This window comes from Aquarana catesbeiana, linkage group LG09 (assembly GCF_042186555.1).
Source record: "Aquarana catesbeiana isolate 2022-GZ linkage group LG09, ASM4218655v1, whole genome shotgun sequence".
NCBI lineage: Eukaryota > Metazoa > Chordata > Amphibia > Anura > Ranidae > Aquarana > Aquarana catesbeiana.
In genome coordinates, this window is record NC_133332.1 from 228,123,196 (window position 1) to 228,150,835 (window position 27,640).

The following is a 27,640-nucleotide window of genomic DNA, read 5'->3' on the forward strand; positions in this document are numbered from 1 at the left end:
AGTCTATTACAACCTTTGTCCTACTTTCACGTCTCTAGAAAGCTCCAGAATGTCATGAACATCCTGTAGTCTTCAGAGAAACAAGGGCGTTTCAAGGGGCTTTCCCACGGTGTTTAAATAATAAATAGCTGTAAGTCCTCTGTGATACATTGATAAAGCCGATTGGATTGTGAGAACTCTTTTTGAAACCCCAAATTGTTTTCTCACAGAGCCGTACACTTGTGGGGCTTGCGGGATTCAGTTCCAGTTTTACAACAACCTCCTGGAGCACATGCAGTCACATGCCGGTGAGAAGAACTCCCGATTCACTGTCGTTTTACTTGTCGATAAAGATTTTTTTTGTGTATAGGTTTGTTTTATGGTGGTTAGAACTGGTTTTGTGTATGGCTCCAAATTACCTTAGGGCATCTGCATGTGAGCATTTGTGCTCAGTCTGTCTTCTGTTACATTTAAACAAAAATTAAAACAAATGAAATGGAAGCATGGAAAAGTACAAGAGAACAAGAGATGTATTGCCTTTTAGTAACATTCTGTATGGCTGGCAAGCAAAGGCCAATACTGGGATATAACAAAGATGGGTATGTAAAACCTTTGATGTCCGCTGCCCAGCATATGAGTGGAGAGACCCCTGAAGACCAGATGTTCGTTGCTTGTATTCTATACACTGAATTGTTTCCTTTCCTTTTAAATTAAATATGTTGTAAAGCAAAATACCTTACAGATCATTTTAATATGCTAGTTCTTATGCTCCAGGGCTGTATGTAATTCTATATGTGACGCTGCACCTGCTATCTTTCTTCTTGCTTTATTGAGAAGATGAGTGCACCTGGCTGGGAGTGGTAGAGTAGAACTTCCAAGTGCCAGGCTTGTGGAAGACATGGTAGTTGGACCTCTAACACTTATACTTATTAACCAAAAATGTCTGTAGAGGAAGATTCAATCTCTGGTCTTTTCTACCAAGATTTCTGCCTGATGCTCATCACAATATTGACATTGCCTGTATCACTTATGGATTCCAACTCTCTTGTTTCTTCTTTCTCAGCTGACGAAAACAGTATCACAACCAACCAGTCCAGGTCACTGCCGCCAGCAGAGGAAAATTGGAAGACTCAACCCCAAAGAAACAACGCAAACAGTATGTCTCAAGGTGCCTTGATGACCAGACTTATGGCATAACTTCCTGTGGATTGCCATGCACGGGGGATAGGGCTATGATTGCTCCATTAAACTTTATAATATATGTGCTCACTTGTGGGAGCATACACTAAAGTGAGCAGGGTAATGTGTACTATTTTCTTACCAGGCTCACTGTGCAGAGTAGCCAGACATCTCAATTAATTTTATTTTTATTTTGGGTTTGGGAGGTTGGAATTTTTTTTATATATTTTTTTTTAATTAATATTACCCTGTGCTTAATAAAATAAAGAAAAAATATTAATAGGTTTTATTTAAATATCTAAAGGTACATCTAAAGTAATTTTTTTAGTTTGGAGATAGCAGATTTTTTTTTTCTATGGGGAGATTTTCCTTCACTTCCTGTCTTGGAGACACAACAGAAAGTGAGGGGAAATTTTTCCAGAGCAAGGAAAATTCTTCTAAACAGATGTCACCAGAACATATTTTTTCATTTGGCCGATTTTCCATCTATTCTTGTTCTGGTGACAATTTAAAACATTTTGGACCTCCCTTAGGCTGGCAATAGACAGCTCAAATTCTGGCCATTCCTGATGAAGCAGGTGAATTTCGAGTTGTGGGCAGCCCAGTAGATATCACTCAACTCAACAAGTTGATTTAAAAATCAACCGAGCCGGGTTCTGTCAAAGGGTCATGACCGAAAAAAGGTATGCCAATCAGCGCTCTCAGCCAATGGGTGAGAGCGTTAACCTAAATGTTCTGGTGCTTGGGGGAGGGGCGGCATCCCCCTGTCAGAACAGAATAGAACAGCAGGGAAGATGGCAGTACTAGCGTTGGATAGTTATTACAGTGGCTCCTCCTGAGTTGACATTGTTTTTTTTTCATACTAGGTTTAATTGTGAATAGGGTATCAGTTGTGTATGGCTAGCTTAACTTTCAGTCCTAGAGACAATGGTCATCAGAACAAACAGGGTAAATCTACCCAGGGATACAGCAATAAAAGCTAATAGGGGTTTTAACTATTATTCACTGTATCTAAAACAAAAACATAAATGTTGCCCTTAGATACACTTAAACAGCTCTCCTGATAAAAACTATGGAAGGTTTTATGTTTTTTTTATTGTTTTTTGTTTTTTTTTTAATTGTGTTTTTTGTAGTTCTTGAGGAACAGGGGGAGGCAGTTCTCTCAAAGACTATAATCTGTGATGTGCTAAGCTCAGGCTGCCTGCCCACCACCATGCAGGGAAATACAGACAAAAGGAATCAAAGTAAGTAGAAAACATGACATTTGATATTTGCTAGAGAGGTTTTTTTTTCTTGGGAGGATGCATGTGATCAGCACAGGGTCAATCAGCTCTCTAGACACAGGATCAGGGGTATTGCAGTCTCATAGCACAGTCAGAAAACTCCTCCTACAAGCTTTAACCAGTTCTTGGCGGGACACTGATAGAAGTCAAAAGACTGCTCTGACTGCTGATGAGAAAATTATTTAGCAGTTTATATTTACTAAAAATACTTGCATTTCCATGTTCTGTGTACTGTGGGAGACCAGATATTGTAAATGCAGACTCCTGGGTTTAGTAACAGGTTAAGTGGCAAATGCATATTGGGTTGTAACCCTCCTATGGTTCACTGATATCCCCATGGGTGATCCTATTGGTGTATGATCTATTTTCGTTTGTGTGTGTTGATTCATCAAATACATCTGAGCACCCTGGTGGAATTTAATGCAGTACTTTAAAAGTCTCCTGAGGACGCCAGTGATTGGTGAAACATGTCGAGCTGAAGTTACTGCACATACAGTCGTGCTCAAAAGTTTGCATACCCTTACACCTTAAACTCTCTAACCTGTGGCTTCCTTGGAAATCTTGGTACTCAAAACGTATAACCTGAATATCTATAACTTAACCTGGTCTAATCCAGATTAACTGAATGCTGTCAACCCTGTGCTCTCATATCCCTCCTTCTGTCTCCCCCCTCTTCTTCCTTTTTCCCACTTCCACTATATTCCACTATATTCTTTATTATATTACAGTATCAACTCTGCCTATAAGCTTATGTTTTGTGTTTGATATACTACCTTAAGCTTAATGTTCATGTAACAATGTGTGTTATATCTTATTTGAACATCTATATGATTTTCCATTTGTATATTGCAAAAAAAATGTCTCATAAAAGTTGTTCAGGTCTCACTAAAAAATAGTTTTTCAAAGCGATCTTACTCCCCCCCCCCCTCCAGGTCACAAAAGAGTTCCCAATTGAGGTACCTGGGGGTAGGAGGTCCACAATTGCCATGTCAGTCTATCAGCTCTCATAGGAACAATGAAAATCAGATCTATGTACCTTCGAAATATCTGTTATGGAATATCTTTCTCATTTACTTTACGGCTGTTTATATTGCTACCAGTTATAAGAAAAACAATGTCTACATTGTCATGTATATGTTACTATGAAAAACCAATAAAAATTATTAAAAAAAAAAGTTTGCATACCCTGGCAGAAATTGTGAAATTTTGGCATTAATATTGAAAATATGACTGATTGTGCCAAAAAACTGTCTTTTATTTAAGGATAGCAATTACATGAAGCCATTTATTATCACATTTTTTTATCCTTTTTAAATCACAATGAGAACAGAAATCACCCAAATGGCCCTGATAAAAAGTTTAAATACCCTGAAATATTTGGCCTTGGTACAGACACAGAAGGTGGCACTCAAAGGTTAAAATTGCAATTAAAGGTTCATTTCCCACATTTGTGGCTTTTTAAATCACAATTAGTGTCTGTGTATAAATAGTCAATGAGTTTGGAAACTTTCACATGGATGCACTAAGCAGGCTAGACACTGAGCCATGAGGAGGTAGAAAAGATCAGTCAAAAGACCTGCGTAACAAGGTAATGAAACTTTACAAAGATGGAAAAGGATATAAAAAGATATCCAAAGCCTTGAAAATGCCAGTCAGTACTGTTTAATCACTTATTAAGAAGTGGAAAATTAGGGGCACTTTTGGTACACCTTCTGTGTCTGTACCAAGGCCAAACATTCCAGGGTATGTCAACTTTTTATCAGGGCAATTTGAGTGATTTCTGTTATCATTAGGATTTAAAAAGGATCCAAAAAAACTATGTGATAATAAATGGCTTCATGTGATTGCTATCCTTAAAGGGTAAGTTCACCTTAACAGAAAAATCTGTAAGGTGAACTTATACAGGTCCCCCTCCTCGCGCCCCCCCCCCATCCCGCTGATCTGGACCACGGCAATCTCCAGTTCTAAGCCCTGGTATATCCGCGCCAGGAGTCCGGGCCTTAGAAATCCCCTGAGCTGAATGTTGAGGGACGTTTTGGAGCATTCTAGTTGGTCAGCCGTCACATGGGCGGCACCGACCAATCAGCGGGCACATAGCCGACTCTGTCAGCTATGGAGAAGATACGTGGCTGCAGAGAGCATTTCTAAGCTCTGGTCTCCTGGCACAGATATACTGGGGCTTAGAACCAGAGATTGCCGTGGTCCAGGTCAGCAGGACCGGGGGGGGGGGGACATCGAGGAGGGGGACCTGTGTAAGTTCACCTTACAGATTTTTCTGTAAAGGTGAACTTACGCTTTAAATAAAATACAGGTTTTTGGCATGATCAGTCTTATTTTCAAATGCCAAAATTTCACAATTTCAAGTTAGTGATTGTAAAACAACCCATTCAGTTTAAAAAAACGAAATGAAGAAGAAAATGATGATGTAGAAATGAAAGGCAAAACATTTTTGTATAGATATAAAAAAAAATTTATAAACACCTTTTCCCCTTTAATGCATTCCCCCTTTCCTCTGTTCTCAGCTGCATAAGAGTTGGGGGAGGAGCGGAGTAGCACGCTGAGCTTCTCAGTGAATGGCTGGGGGTGTCAGGACAAGTCTGATCGTTGGAGGAGAGCAGGCTGAGTTCCCAACATAGCTAGAGAACTGACCACGTTGTGCTCTCATGCTTAGTGTGGTCAGTTGTTAATAGGAAAGCAGGGGGACTAGCAGGAACACCAGGGTTTTCATATAAAATAAACAATACAAAGACAACAGGACACTTTCTCATACAAGTACATGGTACAGCAGCCACATATCAGGAATATTAAGTGTTGGGGTAACAAACCCCTTAAAAACCTTAAAAACCCTGTTTTTTTGTACATACACTCTCCTGAATATATCTGGTGGGATGTGGTGCCTTTGATCCTCAGACACCTGGTAACTGAATATATTGCCTTTGAGATACCTATTTTACCAGATCCCTGCTTCAGTTTCTAGTTTTGGGATTACTGTAGTGCACCAGTCCATCACACTCCTCTTTGTTATCTGCTGCTCTGAAAGTTCCTGCTTTTCAGTACCAAGATGTTTTCTTACAGCCACCAATTAGATACAAACCTGACTTTGGTGATATAGGAAGCTGCAAAGGCTTTGGGACGTACAAATTAAGTAAACCTGTGAGGTACTCTCTGGATTCTAATCAAAGTGATTAAACAAAACCCAGTTTAATATAAACTGAGTGAACTTTCTGAATGTGTGTATACTTGCATTGTTTGTTAGATAGCATTAGTAGCTCACTGATTTGGTTGAAAAGAGAATTTCTTTTTGTAATATGTTTATTTTTTGTTGTTTCACCTGCAGAACCAACAACAACAACAACAACAACGCCTCCTGTTACTACACCTGCAGCACCTATCAATAATTCGCTCCCTGAAAAGGAGCGTCAGCATATTGCTGAGCGGCTTCTGAGAGTAATGTGTGCTGACCTTGGAGCCTTGAGCGTTCTCAACGGGAAAGACTTCTTCAAGCTGGCACAAACACTCGTTGACACTGGAGCTCGCTACGGAACATTTTCTGTAAATGAAATCCTGGGAAATATGAACAACCTGGCCATGAAACATTTACCACGAATGTACAACCAAGTGAAAGTAAAAGTGACCTGTGCTCTAGGGGGAAACATCTGCTTAGGGATTGGGGTGACTTGCCACTCACAGAGCATTGGTTCCGACTCTTGCTACGTGCTCACTGCATATCAAGCAGAAGGGAATCAGATAAAACGTTATGTCTTGGGAATTAAAGACATAGACGGCAAAGACAGTGGGGAGTTTATCCACCAGTGGGTACAAAATGTACTCTCCGAGTTTGTCATGTCAGAAATCAGGACTGTTTATGTCACTGATTGCAAAGTAAATTCTTCAGCTTTCTCCAAGGTTGGGACTTGCCTACGTTGCTCTGCATGTTCTTTAAACTCTGTGGTACAAAGTGTTTTGAACAAACGCACCTTGCAGGCCCGTAATATGCATGAGGTCATAGAGCTTTTGAATGTCACAGAAGAGCTGGCTGGGACTGCTGGTATAGTTAAAGAGACATTTGGCTCCCTTGAGGAAAGCTCCCCCCCTCCTTGTTGGAATTCTGTGACTGACTCCCTTTTGCTCGTTCATGAACGGTATGAGCAGATCTGTGAATTTTACAGCCGGGCAAAAAAGTTGAACATTATCCAAAACCTGAACAAGCATCTACTGAGCAATTTAGCCGCCATACTTTCCCCTGTGAAACAAGCTGTCATTGACCTTAGCAATGAGCGTAAGCCAACCCTACAGCTTGTGCTGCCTACCTATGTTAGGTTGGAGAAGCTCTTCACCTCAAAAGCAAATGACGCAGGGGTCATCAGCAAACTGTGCCACCTCTTTCTCGAAGCTTTGAAGGAGAACTTCAAGGTTGAGTCTGCACACAAAGTTGCCATGATTCTGGACCCTCAACAGAAACTGCGGCCTGTGCCACCATACCAACACGAGGAAATCATTACTAAAGTCTGTGAATTAATTAACGAGGTCAGGGATGGAGTAGAAGAGATAGAGTTTGTGGTTCCTCCTAAAAAAGCTAGACAATCTTCAGAGTCAACCAAAGTTCAGGATGATGACCGAATGGGGAAGAATGAAGTCTATGACTATTTGCAGGAGCCTCTTTTTCAAGTGACCCCTGACCTTTTCCATTTTTGGTCATCTGTAACCCAAAAACACACAAGACTTTCCAAGCTCGCTTTCTGGTTGTTGGCTGTTCCAGCTGTTGGGGCACGAAGTGAGTGCGTAAATATGTGTGAACAGACCATGCTTATTAAAAGACGGAGACTCCTTAGCCCAGAAGACATAAATAAAGTCATGTTTCTTAAATCTAATATGCTTTAAACCCTTATTGGGATAAAAAAAAAAAACTTATGTTAAACAAAAACACTGTTCCAAAATATTAAAAGTGGATGACTAAGGAACTCGCGTTAAAACACTGTGGACCTCAAAAAATGGAAACGCTAGGAACCAAGTGCTTTTTGTGTTTGTTTTTTTAATATATATATACTATAAAGAGACAGAACACGGAATGTTTTTGGACATTTGGTGAACGTGTTAAGAGGCAAAACAATGGTGACCTTTAAAAGCTACAGGCAGCTGACTTCCAAAGTCACTTGAAATTAATTTCTACACAAATGACTTTTTCTCTACATCCAATAAGTATTTATTTCAGGGTATTTCAGGACCTTTGGCTAGCTTGAGAAGACATCATATAAAACATCAACACATTTTATTGGGGAAAAAAAGTTTAAGGGAGGCAGGTTGGCTCAAGTTAATGGTTTGGGATTTAAATACAGTGTTTTATCTGCAGTTATTTTTTTACATTTATCTCTGATCCCATTTTTTGTTGTTTGAAGAATCTTTTAGGACTACACTTAGTATAAAGTATGATGGAAAATGATTATACTTTTTTTTATTTTTTATAATAGATGGTTCATTCTGTAGACTACTGTATGTTAACTCAACTGTCCTAACTCATTTTATTGGTTTGGTGTTAAAATTTGTTTTTATCTGAAGCACATAAATGTTTTTGTTGTTGCTAATTTATGAATGGAAAAGATCGTAACCATTGAGAAATACAGGCAGTGACCACGAATGTACACGCAGCTTCTGGCACAATATGATGTTTTTCATCGTATCTGTAGCACGACTGGTTTTGCAGCACAGTGAGCCATGCACACTTAGGTGGGGCCTTGGTGTCCTCTGGTGTTTGGAGGTTAGGTTTTTTTTTTTGTAAGGTTGTAACAATTTATAATACAGTTTGCTTGAGAGGTTTGTTTTTAAAGTAGAAACCTGTTTTTTGTTGACTCATGACCGAGTTTACCTAAGATCACCTTGTGTATGAATATGTTTTCATACATAAACAGGTTGGAGGCATTGATAACAGAAGCTAGTTATACATTTTTGTCCCCAAAATTACTTTAATGCTAAAAAGGGATTTTGACATGCTTAATTTCACAGTTTTTAAATCCTAGCGCATTTTGACAATTACACATTATTGTAAATTTGCCTGTAAGTAATTGTGGACCATACCTTCCACATTCTTGCTCTTCTATATTTGTATAGTTGAACAGAGGTGAACAGTAAAAGACAAGCACTGTCTAAGGAAGCACAGCCTGCATATTTATTGAACAAACATGGCTGCCCCATGTACATATCTATTTTTTTCAATTAAACATAGAAGCAATTTTTGATTCAAACATTAGGACATTGTCATAAGATTATATACTGGTCACATTCACATATATTTCTTTAGCTAAAAACCTTAGAAGACTTTATATAATGCTTTTCAAAATCACCTTTTAAAGAACATTTGGCAGCCATTTTGTGACAGAGCTAATGTTCATGAGTATGCATTTACTTTAAGGAGCGACTGTCTCATCAGGTCAAGAAGGAACCCAGCGAAGTTCTTGGTTGTTAGCAAAGTAATAGCTGTTAAGTCTCAAAGTTTGGTGCAGACCACAATCAGTGGTCTGTGCTTGTAGACAAGTGGTTCTTTAGCCAACAAATTTGGGCCACAGTGTGCAGATGCTGGAGGTTTTTGGTCTTTGGCCTAGCTTGACAAACTTCTGTATTTTGCAGTACTTTAAGATCTGTCTCACTGAATTTAAATGAACTATTTTTTAATAAGGCCGGCTCTATGATACCCATCTATTTTATGATTCCTCCATAATGCTTGTTTTTACCACCCAAGGTAATTTTGGAGCTGTTTTGAACCAAATTTATTTATCTGACAAACATAGTTTTGTATTGGAACCAAAGCTTCTTTAAGGTATGTGTAACCAAAGGGTATGGCGTTTTTCTTATGAGGATATGACATTGAGCAGAATTAAGCTTTTTGTAGAGCATCCTTTTCGATCTTTTCCTTCTGTTTTATTATTTGCATTGATATCATTTCTCCAGAAAAAAACACTGTTAAAACTGATATTTACCTCATTTTTAATGGTTGTTATATAGAATTTATTACATGCGCACTGTTTTGGCAAATGTTTTTTAGGCCAAAAGTATTTTATGTGTGAATTCAGCCTCTTGGTTTGCTAAAGCCTAGTACCTCGTTAATCTAAAGGTAACTTTCTTGTATGTTAGACAGGCAGTGTCTATATGTCTCCAGTTTTTGATCCTGGTGAACTATATAGAGGTTCTGGCACAAATGGCCAGCCTATGTCTGCGTTAATTGTTGGATTCTTTTACTCTGGTTAATTGCCTTTTAGCCCTGTTTTATGACCTGTTTCTAGTGTTAAAATTTATGTGTTTTCCCCATGCTGGGCAAAGCAAAAGGGTCATTTTCACACACCTCTCAGCAGCTCATATTCACCTTTTTTGCTCCCTTGCCAACCCAGAAGCAGGAGAGACAACCCTGTGGTACGAGTTGGTGAAGTTGTAGCTTACAGGACTACGGTGATCAGTCCAGTGCTGTTACATGGACTAATCACATGTAAGGCCAGCCATACATGGTTTGAATCTCTGAGATTTGAACCGTTAATGGGCAGAATAAATGTATCAAGTTGATCAATCAATCAACTTGGGTACAACCTTCCCCTGCCCGCCCTCGCTGTGAGAAGACAATTGCTGTTTCCCCTGTCAACACTGTCTGTATGGCCTGCCTAAGTCACATGCTCTTCCATTATTGGGTCATTTTTTTTCCTTCTAAGCTGCAGTACAAAGAGCAGCATAGGGAGCTACAGGGAGTGTAAGTGCTGCTGTGAAAGGGAGGAGATTACAGCATCACTGCTTTAATAATTAATATGTGTATATATATATATATATATATATATATATATATATATATATATATATATATATATATATATATATGTACACACAGTTAGGTCCATATATATTTGGACACAGGCACAATTTTAGTTTTTTTCAGGTATTTACCAAAACATATTCAAGCCTTAGTTATATAATGGATATGGGCTGAAAGTGCATAATTTGAGGGTATGTACATCCAAATTGGAGGAAGAGTTTTTAGAAACACAGCTCTTAAGAATAGCCACCCCCCTTTTTCAAGGGGCCAAAAGTAGTTGGACAATTGAATCAAAAAGCCGCTTCAAGGCCAGGGGTGGGCTACTCATTTGTTATTTCTGCATCAATTAAGCAGGTAAAGGGTCTGGAGTGTGGTATTTGCACTTGGAATCTATTGCTGTGAACCTACATCATGTGTTCAAAGGAGCTGTCCATGCTGTCGCTTTTGAACTAAGGCTTCAAAAACGAAACAAATCCATCAGAGAGATAGCAGCAACATTAGGAGTGGCCAAATCAACAGTTTGGTACTTTCTGAGGAAAGAAGAATGCACTGGAGAGCTCAGCAACATAAAAAGGCCTGGACGTCCACATAAGACAACAGTGGTGGATGATCGCAGGATCCTCTCTATGGTAAAGAAAAAACTATTTACAACATCCAGACAATTGAAGGACACTCTCCAGGAGGTGGGTGTATCATTGTCAAAGTCTACAATCAAGAGAAGACTTCACGAGAGCAAATACAGAGGGTTCACCACAAGGTGCAAACCATTCATAAGCCCGAAGAATAGAAAAGCCAGATTAGATTTTGCCAAAAAACATCTAAAAAAGCCAGATGAAACTAAGATTAATCTGTACCAGAATGACAGGAAGTAAAAAATGTGGAGAAGGCTTGGAATAGCGCATGAGCCAAGGCACACCACGTCATCTGTAAAATGTGGCGGAGGCAGTGTGATGGCATGGGCATGCATGGCTTCCAGTGGCACTGGGTCGTTGGTTTTTATTGATGATGTAACAGAAGACAGAAGCAGCCGGATGAATTCAGCAGTGTTTAGAGATAAACTGTCAGCCCAGATTCAGCCAAATGCAGCAAAGTTGATTGGACAGCGCTTCACACTACAGATGGACAATGATCCAAAACACACTGCAAAAGCAACCCAGGAGCTTTTGAAGGAAAAGAAGTGGAATATTCTGCAATGGCAGAGTCAATTACCTGATTTCAACCCAATTGAGCATGCATTTCATTTGCTGAAGGCATAGCTAAAAACAGAAAGGCTCACAAAGAACAACTGAAAACTGCTGCAGTTAGAGCCTGGCAAAGCATCAGAAAGGAGGAAACCCAGTCTTTGGGAATGTCCATGGGTTCCAGACTTCAGGCAGTAATTGCCAGCAAAGGATTCTCAACAAAATTTTAATGAACATTTTATTTATGATTATATTCATTTGTCTAATTACATTTGAGCCCCTGAAAATGGGGGCACTGTGTATAAATAAATAAATATATATATATATATATATATATATATATATATATACACACATTAAATTTTTTTTTTTTGGGCATGGGAGGGGGGTAAAAACTCAGGTTTTAATTGCTAATCTCTGTCCAAATTAAGGAGATTTTCCTTCACTTCCTGCCCTGATTCTAAATGTCATTGCTGGCGGAAGTGAAGGGAACTTTTCCCAAAGGAAATCTTCACGGCGTTAGAAATTTGTTTTTTACTTAGGCAAAGTGGGCAAATGTTAGCGCACCCATCAGGTTTTTATTGCTGTGTCCATTTTGGAGAGATTTTATCCCACTTTTCCCTGTTGGCAGATGTCACTGAGTTAGAGGACTCTCCAATGTGGGACAGACCACAGAACAACCACAAAAAAAAAAAACTTGGCTTAACATTTAAAGTTTAATTCCGGGCTTCTTTAAAAAAAAAAAAAAAAAAGAATCCTATAGGTATCAAGCAGTAACAGGAAATGTGTAGAGACAAACTAAACTTAAGTGTAGATTATTGGTTTTATTAACTTAATGGGTTTATTAATTTGCATGAACTGCTTTTGAAATTAAAAAAATGCCAACCTATGACAGTATTTTACAGTCGAACGGATTCTTATTGTGAGCTGACTGCTTGTCTCGGCAGTCCTTGCAGCTAAGCAATTGGACAGCCACGCATAAGTGTTTTTTTTGTGGGTGGAATTGGGGAAAAGCCACGAACAACTATACTGTCCATGTGGCATGCACCTGCCAAGACTCCATGCATCAGTGGAAAGAGGTTTTAATCGATGGGACAGCCAAAGTATGCAGTTTTGTAGGCCTGCCTGCCTGCAGCAGCATAGGTGTGTGACCAAGCTATATTTGCTTTAAACATGCAACCAAGCAGAAAGATTGTAGGCTTTTTACAAATGGCCGCTTGGTAGCATGGTAAAAATCAGTCTGTGAGCTGACAGGGCAAATTGGCAATTGCAGAACCATGTTTTGGTACAAGACAGATCTAGCATAAGTTGGTGTTTTAAATTTAAAAAGAATTCAGAAGCCAGACAAATCTAGGAGCCAGAAAGTTTTATGAGCCAAACACTTCTTCTATCAACAGTAATTGGAAAAACTCAAACATTAGGCACTATCTATTCATATTTAACCACATTGCCCATGATACCTAGATTTTGGTCAGCCCACCTTAAAGGTGATTTTAAGTGGGGAAACTCAAATTTTCAGGCTGAAATGGTGCCTCCCAAGGTTCTTTGCCTTCAGCTGTTTCAGGCTGCTCAAACACTGCTGAAGTTGTTTGGCTTTTACGGTCTGCTATACAAACCAGTTATGGAAACCGACAAAGTAAGTGAGGCTCTGTGGCATGATTGCAACATGCTGGAGGAAGCAGAGAAGTGCCTAGTAATGCTGCAGACTTAGTTCCTCATAGGCTGCTATATAGCAACTGATTGGTGTAGGAGGGAGATTTGGTTCCATAATTTAAATGGGCCCCACTTAAAGCCAGTGGAAGAACCCTTTTCTCAATTTATTTTCCAGGACAGTTACTTGAGAGATGATTGGCTCTGCCTTCAACGGGAAACACAAACTAGAAAGCCTTTAAAATAACCCCTCTCTCCCATCTGCGGTTGTTTTTTTTGTGGTTTTGACCATGATGTTTTTGTTTTGGCAAACATTTTTTAGGCCGAAGTATTTTATGCGTGAATTCAGCCTGTTGGTTTGCTGAAGCCTAGTACATCATGAATCTAAAGTTAACTTTCTTGTATGTTAGACAGGCAGTGTCTCTGATGTCTCCAGTTTTTGATCCTGGTGAACTATATAGAGGTTCTGGCACAAATGGCCAGCCTATGTCTGCGTTAATTGTTGGATTCTTTTACTCTGGTTTATTGCCTTTTAGCCCTGTTTTATGACCGTTTCTAGTGTTAAAATTCATGTGTTTTTCCCATGCTGGGCAAAGAAAAAGGGTCATTTGCACACACCGCTCAGCAGCTTATATTCACCTTTTTTCTCCCTTGCCAACCGAGAAGCAGGAGAGACAACCCTGTGATATAAGTTGGTGAAGTTGTAGCTTACAGGACTACGGTGATCAGTCCAGTGCTGTTACATGGACTGATCACGTGTAAGGCTAGCTATACATGGTTCGAATCTCTGAGATTTGAACTGTTAATGGACAGAATAAATGTATCAAGTTGATCAATTGATCAACTTGGGTACAACCAGCCTGCCAGATTCTCTTGCGATTATAATCTCTGTATTCTCCAGGCGGGGATGGCTTCCCCTGCCCGCCCTCACTGGGAGAAGACAATTGCTGTTTCCCCTGTCAACACTGTCTGTATGGCCTGCCTAAATCATGTGCTCTTCCATTATTGGGTAATTTTATTAAGCTGCAGAACAAAGAGCAGCATAGGGAGCTACAGGGAGCGTAAGTGCTGCTGAGGAAGGGGAGGAGATTACAGTATCACTACTTTATTTAAAAAAAAAAAATTATATATATATATATATATCATTTTGTTTCCCCTGGCCCTGATAATTGTGGTTGTCATGTCCCCCTCAGGTGGCGAAGTCTTAGTATGCCAGTGTTCCTGATTTAGTTACTCGCCTGAGGTTTTTTCCTTTAAGACATTTGCTGGACCTTACTGCTCAACGAATGCAGGCAACTCCAGCAGCCTAATGCTTTTTGGCCTGTTTCATCTAATGCGGTAATGGCACTACTGGCTATCGGCCCTCCCACATTTTCCCAGCAGGACCCCTGTATGTTAGGTCGAGGAGGACCAAGATGGCACCAGCTCGTTTTAGCCCCAGATACAAGCTGCAGGAGTGGAGGACATACTGCTGTGTTCCTAGGCTGCATGCAAGATCCACACAGCAAGCCTGCTAAAGAAGCCCTCCAAATGGAGCAACATGGTAAGCCATCAAGGAGCAATGAAGATGCCCGGGCAGGCTAGATTAGGGTCTACCTCTACTCTCAGAGCTGTACTTCCCAAGGTAAGCCTATACTAAGTACTTTGTAATTGTTGGTTTGGGTTACTGGGCTTTGAGCAAGCCTTTTCTACGGCTAATTTTTGTTAGGAGGTCTATCCCATTAAGAATGTGGAGGTTATACAAATTAAGCTTTCTGGTTCAAATAGCAAGTTTTCGTATGAGAAATGTATCATGCTTATAGGTCCATGTGTGAGGAAATGCTTTCATCAAACTGATGTGCTTGGATTGTACACTTTCAATTGTCCTTTTGTTTGCCTTGTCTTGTAATGGTGGATGCACATTTAGTGGCTGCAGGTTGTAGTGTCATGACTGACTGGATCCACCTAACAAACAGGCAACTTCTTGTTTTGGGCCACAGGCATGCCTTGCCATTTCTCTGTGTGCATCACAAATGTTTTATAAAAAAAAACAAACACATCTCTGCCATCATGGTAAGCTCTGTTAATTTCTTTCACTTGCAATTACACTAGACTGAGAGTCCTAGGGTTTTTGGGAGGTGTAGTTTCTTTATAGGTGTCAGTCTTTATCCTACATAGAGAGGTCATGCATTAACCTGTGGCACTCCTTATGTTTTAAACCAACAGAAACCTTGGACATTAGATTATGAAGATTTATTTTACTATAGACTGTCAATACCAACAAATGACACAATTAATCTGTATAGTCAATATTCAACCTGCAGGTAAAAACACAAGGGGCAGGTAGGAAGGTTTATTATGCCATTTAAGGGAGGGTTCAAGTTGGGGTTTGCTTTGTCAATATCCTTGCTACTCCTAGTGTTCAGTAATGTCATCCAGGACCTAGCAGAGGTAGTTTTGATAGCTCAATGGGCTCAAGAAGAAGCCAGTTCTTAGCTCTGATGTCTCTGGCAGTCATGTTTCCTGCCCCGGCCCCTGGATTCTACAGAACTGTCATGAGACCAGTGTTCCATTTGGTTTCTCTGCTCTTCTGCCTGATGGCCTGGGGGACGATTTTTGAAAAAAAAGAGTGTTCAGAAAGGGCAATAACACCCTTTTCCTTAGGTGTATAGTTTCTTGGTACTCACTTTACAACTAAGTATGGAAGGTGCTTTATTCCTGACAAAAAAGATTTAGCATACATTCATATTTAATTCCTACAGTTCGGAATTTTCTCAAGGAAGGAGTTAAAAAAAAAATATGGTTTGTTGCCCAGTACCCTTTGAGTACAGGTGGTGACCCTTTGGCTTTTTTCTAGACATTACGTAGGTAAATCTTTTGCCAAACTTCTAGCCCCATTGGTAGTCCCATCTAAAGGCTCAATGCCTCCTAGATTTCCATGAGCTGATGGATTAGAGGCACTATTATATCAGCATACATCAGTTCTGGTCATTTACCACTTGCTAGACTGAGAGCTCACTCCACAAGGTCATGGCCATATCATTAGCAAAGAGGACATGAAGCACTACCATGTGGAAATGTTGTTTAGCCATATGATGACTTCTTTGGAAGGAAGGCGTTGCAGGCATTGCCCCATCCCCTTGAGGTATGTTTACTTGTTTGTGCTCTCAAATAGCTGTCCTGGAAGATGATTTGGGAAAACTATGGTTACACTTAACGGTAACATTATTTCTGAGAATCTTCCAGGACAGTATTCATATTTTAACCCAAATGTTTTTAGCTTAAAGTGATGCTGTTTAAATTATTGTATTTTTACCTAACCCCCCCCCCCCCCTTATGTACATTGGTGGAGGTTCTTTACACAGAACTGAGGCGGAGGAAGGGGCTTTTTAATCCTTTTCTGGTTTGTGTTTCCTGTTGAAGGTGAAGCCAATCAATCTCAAGTAGCTGTCCTGGAAGATTCTCAGAAATACCTTCATCAGTAAGTAGAACCATGGTTTTGCCATGTGGTCCATCAAAGACTAGCAATATCACAAAGCACCTGTTGTGCTATATTCTTTAAGATAGGTTTTTTTAACGACTATTTCATACCAGCCCTGAATGGCCCCTTCAAATGTAGGTAAATGAAATACCTGGAGTATAACTTTAGAGAATCAGGTGGATCTTCAGCACTAGTAGCCTGACAGCTTTAGTTTAACAGATCCCAGAAAGCTGCAAGGTCATGAGTGCCAAAAACTCGTGAGAGTTCATGTCTGCATAGATAACAGCTGCTCTGACGTTTATGCAGGAGTGAGATTCAAATTTAAATACAGTAAAACCTTGGTTTGCGAGCAAAATTTGTTCCAGAAACATGCTTGTAATCCAAAGCACTTGTATATCAAAGCATTTTTTTTTTTTACAGGGTATAAAAGAGAAGAGAGGCACCTCTAAGCGTAGCAATAAGTTGCTAAATATTGTACCTTCATTAAATGTAACCATATTGCTACACTTAGAGGCTCCTCTCTTCTTTTTTATACTCAGTTGTGACATGACGCTACTCTTATATCAAGACATTGCTTGTATATCAAGGCAAAATTTTTAAAACATTTTGCTTGTCTTGCAAAACGCTCTCAAACCAAGGTTTTACTGTAGTAGTGTTTCCAGACCATAAGGCTCTCCCTGCTTTAAACCTGTATTTAACCATTACATTTAACCACAGCAATAAGTGTTAATATATGATGATAAACTTACAGGTCTGTGAAATTCTTTGTTTTTGCTGCACTAGTGCTATTCCGCACCACCATCTTGTATTTAGGGTCTGGCTATCACTTCCTGGTTTTAACAGCTGGCCCCCTGGTGTCATGCCGCAAGATTGCGCCGCTTTGTCTGCAATAGATCTCATTGTCACATTCTAAACTGCTTGGCTCTGTCTGGCCTTCTTCTTTCTGATTGTAGCCTGCCACTGTAATACAACTTGAATCTCGTTCTTCCATAAATGTCATCTATCCTGCCATGAAATCTCATGAGTTTGGCACTTACAGCCTTCTGAGATGTGTGATATCCCAGGAGACTGCAGAAGACCAGGGCTATGTCGCTCACAACTGGGCTAGAAATGAATAGGTATTTTAAAGTGGTAAAAAGATAAATAAGCAACTGGGGGAGAGGGAGTGTATAAAAAGAGGTAAAGTTGAAAATGAACTGAAAGAATTTAATTTGGGGGGGGGGTCATGCTAATCCACTCGTTTACAATACTTTTTTTTTCGGGAGGAGCCACTGTACTAACTATACAATGTTAGTACAGTGATCTACCCCCTGCTATGCTATTGTGTTCTGACAGGGGACGGCCCTCCCACCAAAACATTACAGTCAGCGCTCTCAGCCATTGGCCGATCGGCAGACCTTTTTTAGTCATGCCCCCTATGACAGAAGCCGGCCCGGCTGCCGTACACCCCGGCCGAATGTCAGCCTGTTTCTATTGAACTGGCTGATATTTGGCCCGCGTGTACAAACCTTAATTTTGAGTCACTGAACCAAACAAGCACATCACCTTTACGCTCGGTTCACACTGGTGCAATGTGGGAAACCCTGCGCATCTCACTTGAATCGCCGGCAGTTCACACTGCCCTATGCGAACTGCTGCGGGTGTCAATACAAAGTTAATGACACCCCTGGATCAGATCGCAGTGTGAACTGTGAATTCGGACAGGAATCAGGTTGCATGGATGTGAACACCCGTGCAATTAGACTGTGGTGCGGATCCTGCACAAGTTTGGTCCAAATGGCTGAATTTGCATTGCACAGACATGTGCTCTGCACAGCAATGTGGAGTGAATCACATGCGATGTTTGGCATCGCACCAATGTGAACCGGCCCTTAGGCCAGTTTTACAAGGAGGCGGTTTTGAGCACTAGAAATAGCCTCCAAATAACGTCTGAAAACCGACTCCCATTCATTTCAATGTGACTTTTCACACTGGGGCGGTGCACTTGCGGGACGTTAGGAAATGTCCTGCAAGCAGCATCGTTGGGGCGGTTTGGGAGCGCTGTATACACTGTTTCCAAAACACCCTGCCCATTAAAATAAATGGGCAACGCTTCCAAAGTGCTGCAACATGGGCGCTTTTAACCCCTTTATCGGCCGCTAGCAGGGGTTAAAAGTGCCCCGCTAGTGTCCGAAAAGCGCAGCAAAAACAAGTGTCGCTTTAGCGCTAACAGCCGGGAGTTGAAGTGTGAAGGCAGTCTTAAAGTATTAAAATAATATGGCCAGGCAACTAGAATTTCCAGACAAGGCTTAGCATGGGTAGTCTTCATATTTATGTGTGCAATTTTAAAATCTGGGGTATGGGATATGCATTCCCTACACAGTTAAAGCTAAACTCCGGACAGATAACTAAAAAGGCAGATAAAATACATATTAGGTCTGTTTTACCTGCTTATTGATTTGTATTTCAGTCCATCCAGTCACAGGATTTACACAGCACAACACTGTTTTGCAGGGCAGGAGACCCTTTCTCTGTTGTTCAGGAACACTAATGCCCCATACACACGATCGGACTTTCCAACAACAAAACCGTGGAATTTTGTTTGAAGGTTGTTGGCTCCAACTTGTCTTGCATACACACAGTCACACAAATGTTGGCCAACAATTATGAACGTGGGAACGCGGTGACATACAAGACGTACGACGAGCCAAGAAAAAGGAAGTTCAATAGCCAGTGCGGCTCCTTCTGCTTGATTCCAAGCATTTGTGAACTTTTGTGCGTCGGACTTGTGTACACACGATCGGAAATTCCGACGACAAAGTCTTGTTGGTGGAAAATTTGAGAATTTTGCTAGCCAACATTAGTAGGTGGAAAGTCCGACAACAAATGTTCGATGGCACATACACACAGTCGGACTTCCAGCCAACAAGTTCACATCCAACATTTGTTGTCGGAAAATCTGATCTTGTGTATGGGGCATTACAGGTCTTGTCCCTCCCCCAGCCTGTGAATGGACAATGAAAGCAGAATCAGTATGAGCTGATGTGCTCATTTCTCTGTCTTATTCCCCTATCAGCATTTTCTTTGATAGCCCATAAGTACTTCACCACAACGGACAGGCTCCTTGTGCTGCTTCTCACTCTCCCAGTCTAAGTGCTGCTATTTCAAAGACTGCAATAGACTGATACTAAGTCAAATCCTAATACTTACACTAATTGTATAAAAACGAATACATTTAATGATATTATTCATGATTTAGAGAGCTGCAGTTATTTGTCTTTTTATATTTGCCTGGAGTTCAGCTTTCAGGTAGCCAGTTGTGAGCCAACAAAATATAGTAGCTGGCCCATTTAACAAGGATGAATGATGGGGGTTATTTACGAAATGCAAATCCACTTTGCACTGAAAGTGCACTTGGAAGTGCAGTCGCTCTAAATCTGAGTGGTAGATCTGAAATGAGTGGCAGCTCTGCTGATTTTATCATCCAATCATGTGCAAGCTAAAATGCTGTTTTTTATTGTCCTTGCATGTCCCCCTCAGATCTACAGCGACTTTACTTTCAAGTGCACTTGCAGTGCAAAGTGGATTTTCCTTTAGTAAATAACCCCCCCATATGTTTTATTTCATGCCGTGGTGAAAAATAAAGCTGTACTCTGCATTTCCTAAAACATTGCCCAGCTCCAAAAAATACCAACTTCCATTGTGTTGAGGCAACACGTCCACTTTAATTGCCAGATAAGCAGTGTGTGAGGTTAGAGGCCTTTTGCAATAATGAGACACTGAAACAGTTTATATCTGCTTCCATCAAAAGCTCTGGGGTTATTTCTCTTTTTTTTACTTTCCATTCTTCTTTGGCAGATGGGCATATTTTAATTTATTTTTTTCCCACTTTCAAATTACAACCCTGCTGTTCAGTATTTTTCACAGTGATCATGTGCTGTAAATATAAAAGCCACTTATTACACCGTAAATTATAAAAATTCTTCTAAGCGCTAAAACACGCCACAATTCGTTAACAATTGTCTGGCCACAGAAGACCATCCGTGAGATTTAAGAGGAATGGAACTTTTGCAGTTATAGAGGTTTTTTTTTCGACTGTTGACTTTGCACTGTGTGGAAATATTTGGCTAACGTGTGGTTGAATTAAAAATCAGAATTAAAAAAGTGTGGGTGGAAGCTGAATAAAAATATATATATATATATATATATATTTTTTTTTAACCAGCCTGTACATTTTTGAAAATTTAACACAAAAACTTACCATTCTAAGTGTGATGGAATTCCTGTTAAATACCTTTTGTGGGAGGTAGGGGATGTGTAAGGATTGTGTACAGATTCTGCATGCATAGGCAGGAACAAAGGCAATATCACATGAGCTCTCATGACAAGTGTTCGGCCAAAATGGACAACTGTCTATAGAGGAACATACACACAAAGTAGGTTTTCTAGACTCCGTTTTTCTATAGGTATCAATGAATATTTTCTTAATCCTTTTCCTGGTTTGTGTTTAGAATTTCCTAATACCAGTAGTGTGTTTATTTATATTTTTTTAGTAACACAATATTTTTGTAAAAGTTGCCCTTTGCCTATGTGGCACAGACAGTTATGACATGCTGTATGCTGGCTCTATGTACTGTATGTTAAGGCAAAAATGTTCTCTCCTCGAAAAACCTCATTAGAAATAGACATGTTGGTATTTTGCTGGTGCAGATCAACAATCTCCCAAACGAGCAATACTGCACTGCTGTTATAACACTATTTACCTTTTATTTACTTTTTTGTGCAACTGTGGTGTGGAGTTGGCAACAGGGAATTCCAAATATTGTCATATTTGAAATTATTTTGATTATATTTTTTCTTCATCCTATTTTACCGCCTAACTTTTTTGTATGTAAATGTATTTTTGATAGCCAGGTTATACATACTACTGAATAAATATAATTTTATGCTTTGAGTTGAAAAGTAAAAAGATAACTTTTTAGTGTGGGGGAGATATAAATCTATAAATATTTTGTAATTCAAGAAAAGGGAGAAAAGTGTTGTCTAGAAATTTAAAATTGACTCATCTGCTATGAAGTCTTTTTTTCTTTAGCACAAGTTTAGAGTAATAGATGGTCTGTTGCCCTTTCATTGAGAAACAGCCACTCCACGCTTCTTTTTATTGAGGGCCTCTTCTTTTTTGCTAAGGGACCAAGAGTGAGAATATCAGTGTCTCCAGGTTCTCAGCTCCTGAGGATCCTTGGAGGTAAGTATAAATAAATTACTCTTGCTGCCCCCAAATTTAACCATCATTCAGATTTCTCGTGAAAAAAAAAAAATAATAATAATAATTTGAATGTTACATTAAACACTTGAACTCAGTTTAGTTACGTTGCACTGTATAAAATTAATAAATATATATAAATTAAAAAAAAAAAGTATAAGGCTGGATTCATGCTATTGTAGTAAGGTATCAAATTTATTTTTAATGGGCAAAGAGTAAAATCCTATAAGCCGCAGATCACTACACAACCTGTGTGTAGAGAATAAAACCGCTTCAGCCCAGGCTCCATCCAGGCCACCCCCCCCCCCCCAATGAGTTTCACCCTGCCTACAGGGCCAGATCATGGGCATTTTTTAATGGGCCTTTAATACACAACAATTCAGGTTAACAGACCTACACCTTTTTTCCTCCAGTGCAGTACACTACAGTGCACAGATGGTTCCATTCAAATTTTAAAAGCATAATATTGAGGTGCCAAGCTGAGAAATCAGACTGAAAATGTAATTTAATACTGAAATACATTAGTTTTTTTTTTTTTTTTAATGTAACCACTTCCTGACCAGTACGTCGGCAGAATGGCACGGCTGGGCAAATGGACTTACAGGTACATCCAATTAAATTCCCCGCCATGCCATTGCGTGTGCGCCGGCCGGGAGCTCCGTGAGTCGGGTCACGGGTCCCACGGACTCGATTGCCGCGGGGATACCCGCGATCACCTCACAGAGAGGATGAACGGGGAGATGCTAATATAAACAGCATCTCCCCCTTCTGCCTAGTGACACTGTCACTGATCACAGCTCCCTGTCATCGGGAGCAGAGATCAGCGTAGTGACACACAGCCCATCCCCCCTACAGTTCAAATCACTCCCCTAGGACATACTTAACCCCTTCACTGCCAGTGTCATTTACACAGTAATCAGTGCATTTTTAATCACACTGATCACTGTATAAATGACAATAGTCCCAAAAATGTGTCAAAAATGGCCGCCATAACGTCGCAGTCACAAATAAAAAAAAAAAAAAAAAAAAAAAAAAAGCTGATCGCCGCCATTACTAGTAAAAAAAAAAAAAAGATAAATAAAAATGCCATAAAACTATCCCCTATTTTGTAAACACTATAACTTTTGCGCAAACCAAACGCTTATTGCGATTTTTTTTTTTTTACCAAAAATATGTAGAAGAATACGATTGGCCTAAACTGAGAAAAAAATGTTTTTTTTTTTATATATTTTTGGGGGGATATTTATTATAGCAAAATGTAAAAAATAATGCTTTTTTTTCAAAATTGTTGCTCTTACTTTGTTTATAGCGCAAAAAATAAAAATCGCAGAGGCGATCAAATACCACCAAAAGAAAGCTCTATTTGTGGGAAAAAAAAGGACGTCAATTTTGTTTGAGAGCCACGTCACACGACTGCGTAATTGTCAGTTAAAGCAACGCAGTGCCGAATCGCAAAAAGTGCTCTTGTCAGGAAGGGGGTAAAATCTTCCGGAGCTGAAGCGTTTAAAGTGAGCACCTCATTTTCTTGCTCCGCTCAACAGACACTTTATTGAAGCTCACTGTCTAGTAAAAATTATAGGGGGTAATTATTGATTCTGCCTCCTCTCTTTGCAAATCTTCACTGTGTGCTTTGTTGTTAGCCACACAACCTCCTTACTAAAAAGGCTCCTGGCCAGTTCTGTGAAGTCTCATTCATAAAATGGAAAATAACACTAATGAATAGGGATTCTACTTTGTCCGAGCAGATAAGAGACACTTTATGAAAGGGCTGTGGGGCTCCCAATGAGGTGCACTGTAAAGATATACAGGCAGGGAAACCATACTCTATAAAAGGAAAAAAAAAATGCAAAAAAAAAAAAAACATTAGCCAATTTGCATAATCGCCATGATTCCAAACACTAGAATCACGTGGCAAGACGCACAGTTACAGCTCCTGCTAAGCTTGTCACCCATAAAAGGAGCAGGAGCTTCTTTTGGACAACAAACGCACGTAGGGCAGCGTTTTTGCAGGAAAATCACAAGGGGAAATAATAGTTCCCACTAAGGGAGGTCTGATTGGGCTCCAAAATGGTCCAACCTAGTTGTGACTATTTAGGAGAATAATATTTTATATATATATAAAAATGTTTATGGCTGTTGCTAAAAATCTAAACTAGCTTTGGGATATTTAAAGGTCTCTATTAAATTTCTACAAATCACAGGCTTTTTTTCCTTTTGTCACAAGGCACTACTGTTTGAGTGTGGAAGCTCCCTTGTCAACAATCCACCCCACAAATTGTACCTTACAATATTTAAAGATGCAATCCTAATGCTAGTTCACATCTACTGTCTGCATGGAGACTTGATTTAACTTTTAATGATGATAGTGCATTGTTTTCACTTGCAAGTCAGTGCCTAGATGTGAACCAGCATTATGCGTTTCTATATTTTTTTTTTTTTTAATAACTTTTTGTTATTAAAACTATATACTTACCTTGGACAAAGTTATATGTAAAAAAATATATATATAAATATATTACTTACATGGTTTGCTGTTTTACCAGTCTGTTGCTGTTTTTAAAAAAAAAAAAAAAAAAAAAAAAAAAAAGGAAATATATCTTGTCATTGATTCCAAACCAATGCGTGGCAGTTTGGTATGTAGAAAAGGTGAAATTATAGAAAATAAGAAAAATCTTATTACTTGTTGATGCAACAATATTTTCTGATAACTGATGCCAAGATAGGAGACATATTGTAACTGTGAGAATGACCCAGTTGCTTGATGATTTTCTTGTCTGTGTTGTATTTATGGTTTTTCAATAAAATTCAATTTAGACTATGTGCCTAGTTAACACCACCACTTAAAGGAAAAAAAAAATTTTTGGACACTGCTATATACTGGGGTGGGTAGTTGGCAGTGTGTTCAGCCACAAAGGGGACAAGAAGAGTCCATAAGGGGGAGTAAAGGAAAGGACAAGTTTTGGTACCTGGCTGCTATTTGCAATGTTAAATATTGCTTTGTGTTTGCAGGTTGCACACAGACATATGGTCACTTACTCTTGTGCTGCTTTATATTGTACAGCTATCTGATAATCTAGTTCTTGCCAGCATTTATTAGCATTGGTCTGATGAACTATAGGCGCTTTCCAATGAAGACTTAGACCATTTTGGATATAACATTTTTGATGTACAGAAATTGCATCAAGTTTTTAATGAGATGGATTTGACACTTTTTTTTTTTTTTTTTTTTTTTTTAAGAGAACAGTGGGGACTCTTTGTGCATCAGTTACCCTAGGAGACGGCTGCAATTAAATTTTCAACCCCTGAAAGTAATAGTTTTGATCAGCAACAGCTTGAACATTCATACATCATACCCCACAATGGTCAAGGGAATACATTCCAAACTGGATGAGTAAACCAATTAAATTGTTGGCAACACCAAGTGCATCAGTCACTAGTTAAAATACCATTCTGATAGAGGATGTCAAGGTCTGATTTATAAGTTGCTTGCTAATTGGAGGGTGAAAATGACATAAGTGGCCAAGATTGGTATGTAGTTTTTTTTTTAAAAATGGATATTTAAAACCTGTGCTTTTTTTTCCATGTAGGATAAAAGAACAGGTCTGTTGTAAGTCCCCCTCACCAGTAGCACATTCTTACCTGCCACTATACTCAGTGGTGGGGAGGGAGTAAAGAAAATAGCCTGAGCTTCTAGGTCAGTGATGGTGAACCTTGGCACCCCAGATGTTTTGGAACTACATTTCCCATAATGCTCATGCACTCTGCAGTGTAGTCGTGCATCATGGGAAATGTAGTTCCAAAACATCTGGGGTGCCAAGATTCACCATTACTGTTCTAGATAATAGCCATGCTATGACAGCAGTCATTTGGGGAGGAGACTTAGACCTAAGCTCCCATTAATATGACTGAGCTACAAAGGGTTGAAGCTAACCATGCAGAGAACAGACTAATTTTGATCCACGTGTAGCCATTCTGGTTGTACAGAATGCGATCAACTGCCCTGTTGATATATTTACACCAATCTCTGTATTCCAATGGTGGGGGGAGTCTTCCTGCTGTTAGACTACAATGACCCAGCAGGGAGGATCCCCACATCAAAACATATGGATATGGGGTGGTGGTTAGGAATTGGGTTAGATTTTTTTTTCCCAGTCAACCTACTCAGACCCATGTATGTGGCCAGCTTTAGTTTCAGTTCCTTTGGCTGAGCAGAGAGGGAGGCGAATAAGGCAAAGATGCTTCAAGGTGAACCTGCACTGGTTAAAAGCAAATGTCCTGTAAGCTCATGGTATAGAAATGTGTAAACAGGACACAAAACACAAAGGTTTTGCGTTACAGCCAGCCACAGTCTTTGAAGAAAAAAAATAAATAAACCTCATTATCTTTTTCGTTAATAAAATACCTTTTAATAGCCCCCTACCTTGCAACTTTACCATGCAGCTGAAGAAAACATGCCAGTTTCTGGCTTTACTGGTGGGAGAATCATTTGCTAAATCAAGTAGGCTGTTCACTTTTCAAGAGAATCTTCCCCAGAATGATCTTAGACCCCTTTCACACTGGGGCTGCATTTAACCTAAAAAAAAAAAAAAACGGTTTTAATGTGCTTTGAAAGCACGTCCCATTCATTCCTGTGGGCAGGGGTGTTTTGGGAGTGTTGTATACAGCACTCCCACACCACCCCAAAGATGCTGCTTGCAGGACTTTTCATAACATCCTGCAAGCACACCACTAGAGTGTGAACAGTCACCCTAGAATGAATAGGAGGTGGTTTTCAGGCGCTTAGCAGAGGCTATTTCTAGCACTAAAGTGCCCCAGTGTGAAAGGGGTCTTAGCGATATAGTAAAATTTCACTTTGGATATTCTTTACAGTCACATGCAATGACAATTAAAACCATAATTGGATGACGGATGTCAGCAGAGCTCCCAAGTACACAGATATGATTTATCAGTAAAGTGCAAGTACGATTCTAGCTTATATAAGGTTTTCAAACATGGAGGCTACCGATTAAGTAGCGTTGCCTGATCTGGCAAGAACAACAAATATTTCCATAGCAAGAAAATAACTCTGGAGAACTAAGGCCTAAAGGTTAAGCAGCAGGTCACAGATTCATCTTTATAAAAGTAGTAATTTACATTATAAGCAGAAATGCTGTAGATTCTCATGACTTAACTGTCTCAAATAAATCCATCAGATTGTGCATGCACACAGCCATCAATGGGAACATTTTATTGAGGCCAGGTTCACATATGTTCGGCCGTGGGTCCCAGCATGTGCTCCAATGCGTTCCTGTTCAACATTTCAGGTGTGAATCAGGTTCAACTTTGTGCCTGAATTTGCACCTGAACCGGACCCAAACACGCACAGGACCCTTTTGGAATGCAGACCACAGCCACCCCTGACCTGTGTGAACCAGCTCCATTGAGAACCAGTCATTCGCATTTCATGCAACTGATACAGGGAAACTCACACATATGTGAACCTGGCCTAAAGCATAACCTCTATTTCAAAAAGAAGTCTTTTTACACCACCCCTCCCCCTTAAAATGTATACTTAACGGCATAGACCTCTATGAAGCCATCAGAAGGAGGCACAACAGAGCTGGGGTTTCTATGTGCCAGGAGCCAATTTCCAGAACACACCGAAAGTCAGTCCTGCTTTAGGGAAAATTATACACCTGGAAGAACGAAAAAAAAAAAACTACTTTCTATGAAAGTAGAGTTTCGTTTTGTCTTGTCATAAGACAATAGTGACCTACATGGCAACTTTCTCATTTAGAGAAAGGAAATCCCTGGTTAGGAAATTGATTCACATGTCTGACAACACCCTGGCATGTAAATACTGGCTAAATATTAACAGATAATGACCAGCAACTGGCT

At 39.7% G+C, this 27,640-nt stretch overlaps 1 protein-coding gene across 9 annotated transcripts in view; it reads left to right on the plus strand.

Moving 5' to 3' along the window:
- LOC141108356 (zinc finger protein 618-like) overlaps positions 1-24,581 on the plus strand; it is a 270,313-nt gene extending 245,732 nt beyond the window's left edge. For 6 of the 9 annotated variants that reach the window (XM_073599896.1, XM_073599895.1, XM_073599899.1 and 3 more), the window contains 4 exons: positions 210-287; positions 1,043-1,147; positions 2,292-2,402; positions 5,779-24,581. In XM_073599896.1, the coding sequence (XP_073455997.1) occupies positions 210-287; positions 1,043-1,147; positions 2,292-2,402; positions 5,779-7,322 (1,838 nt within the window). In that variant the 3' untranslated portion in view covers positions 7,323-24,581. The remainder of the gene's footprint in view (positions 1-209; positions 288-1,042; positions 1,148-2,291; positions 2,403-5,778) is intronic. The other 3 variants (XM_073599897.1, XM_073599898.1, XM_073599901.1) reach the window with 3 other exon arrangements.
- The last annotated feature ends 3,059 nt before the right edge of the window (positions 24,582-27,640 follow it).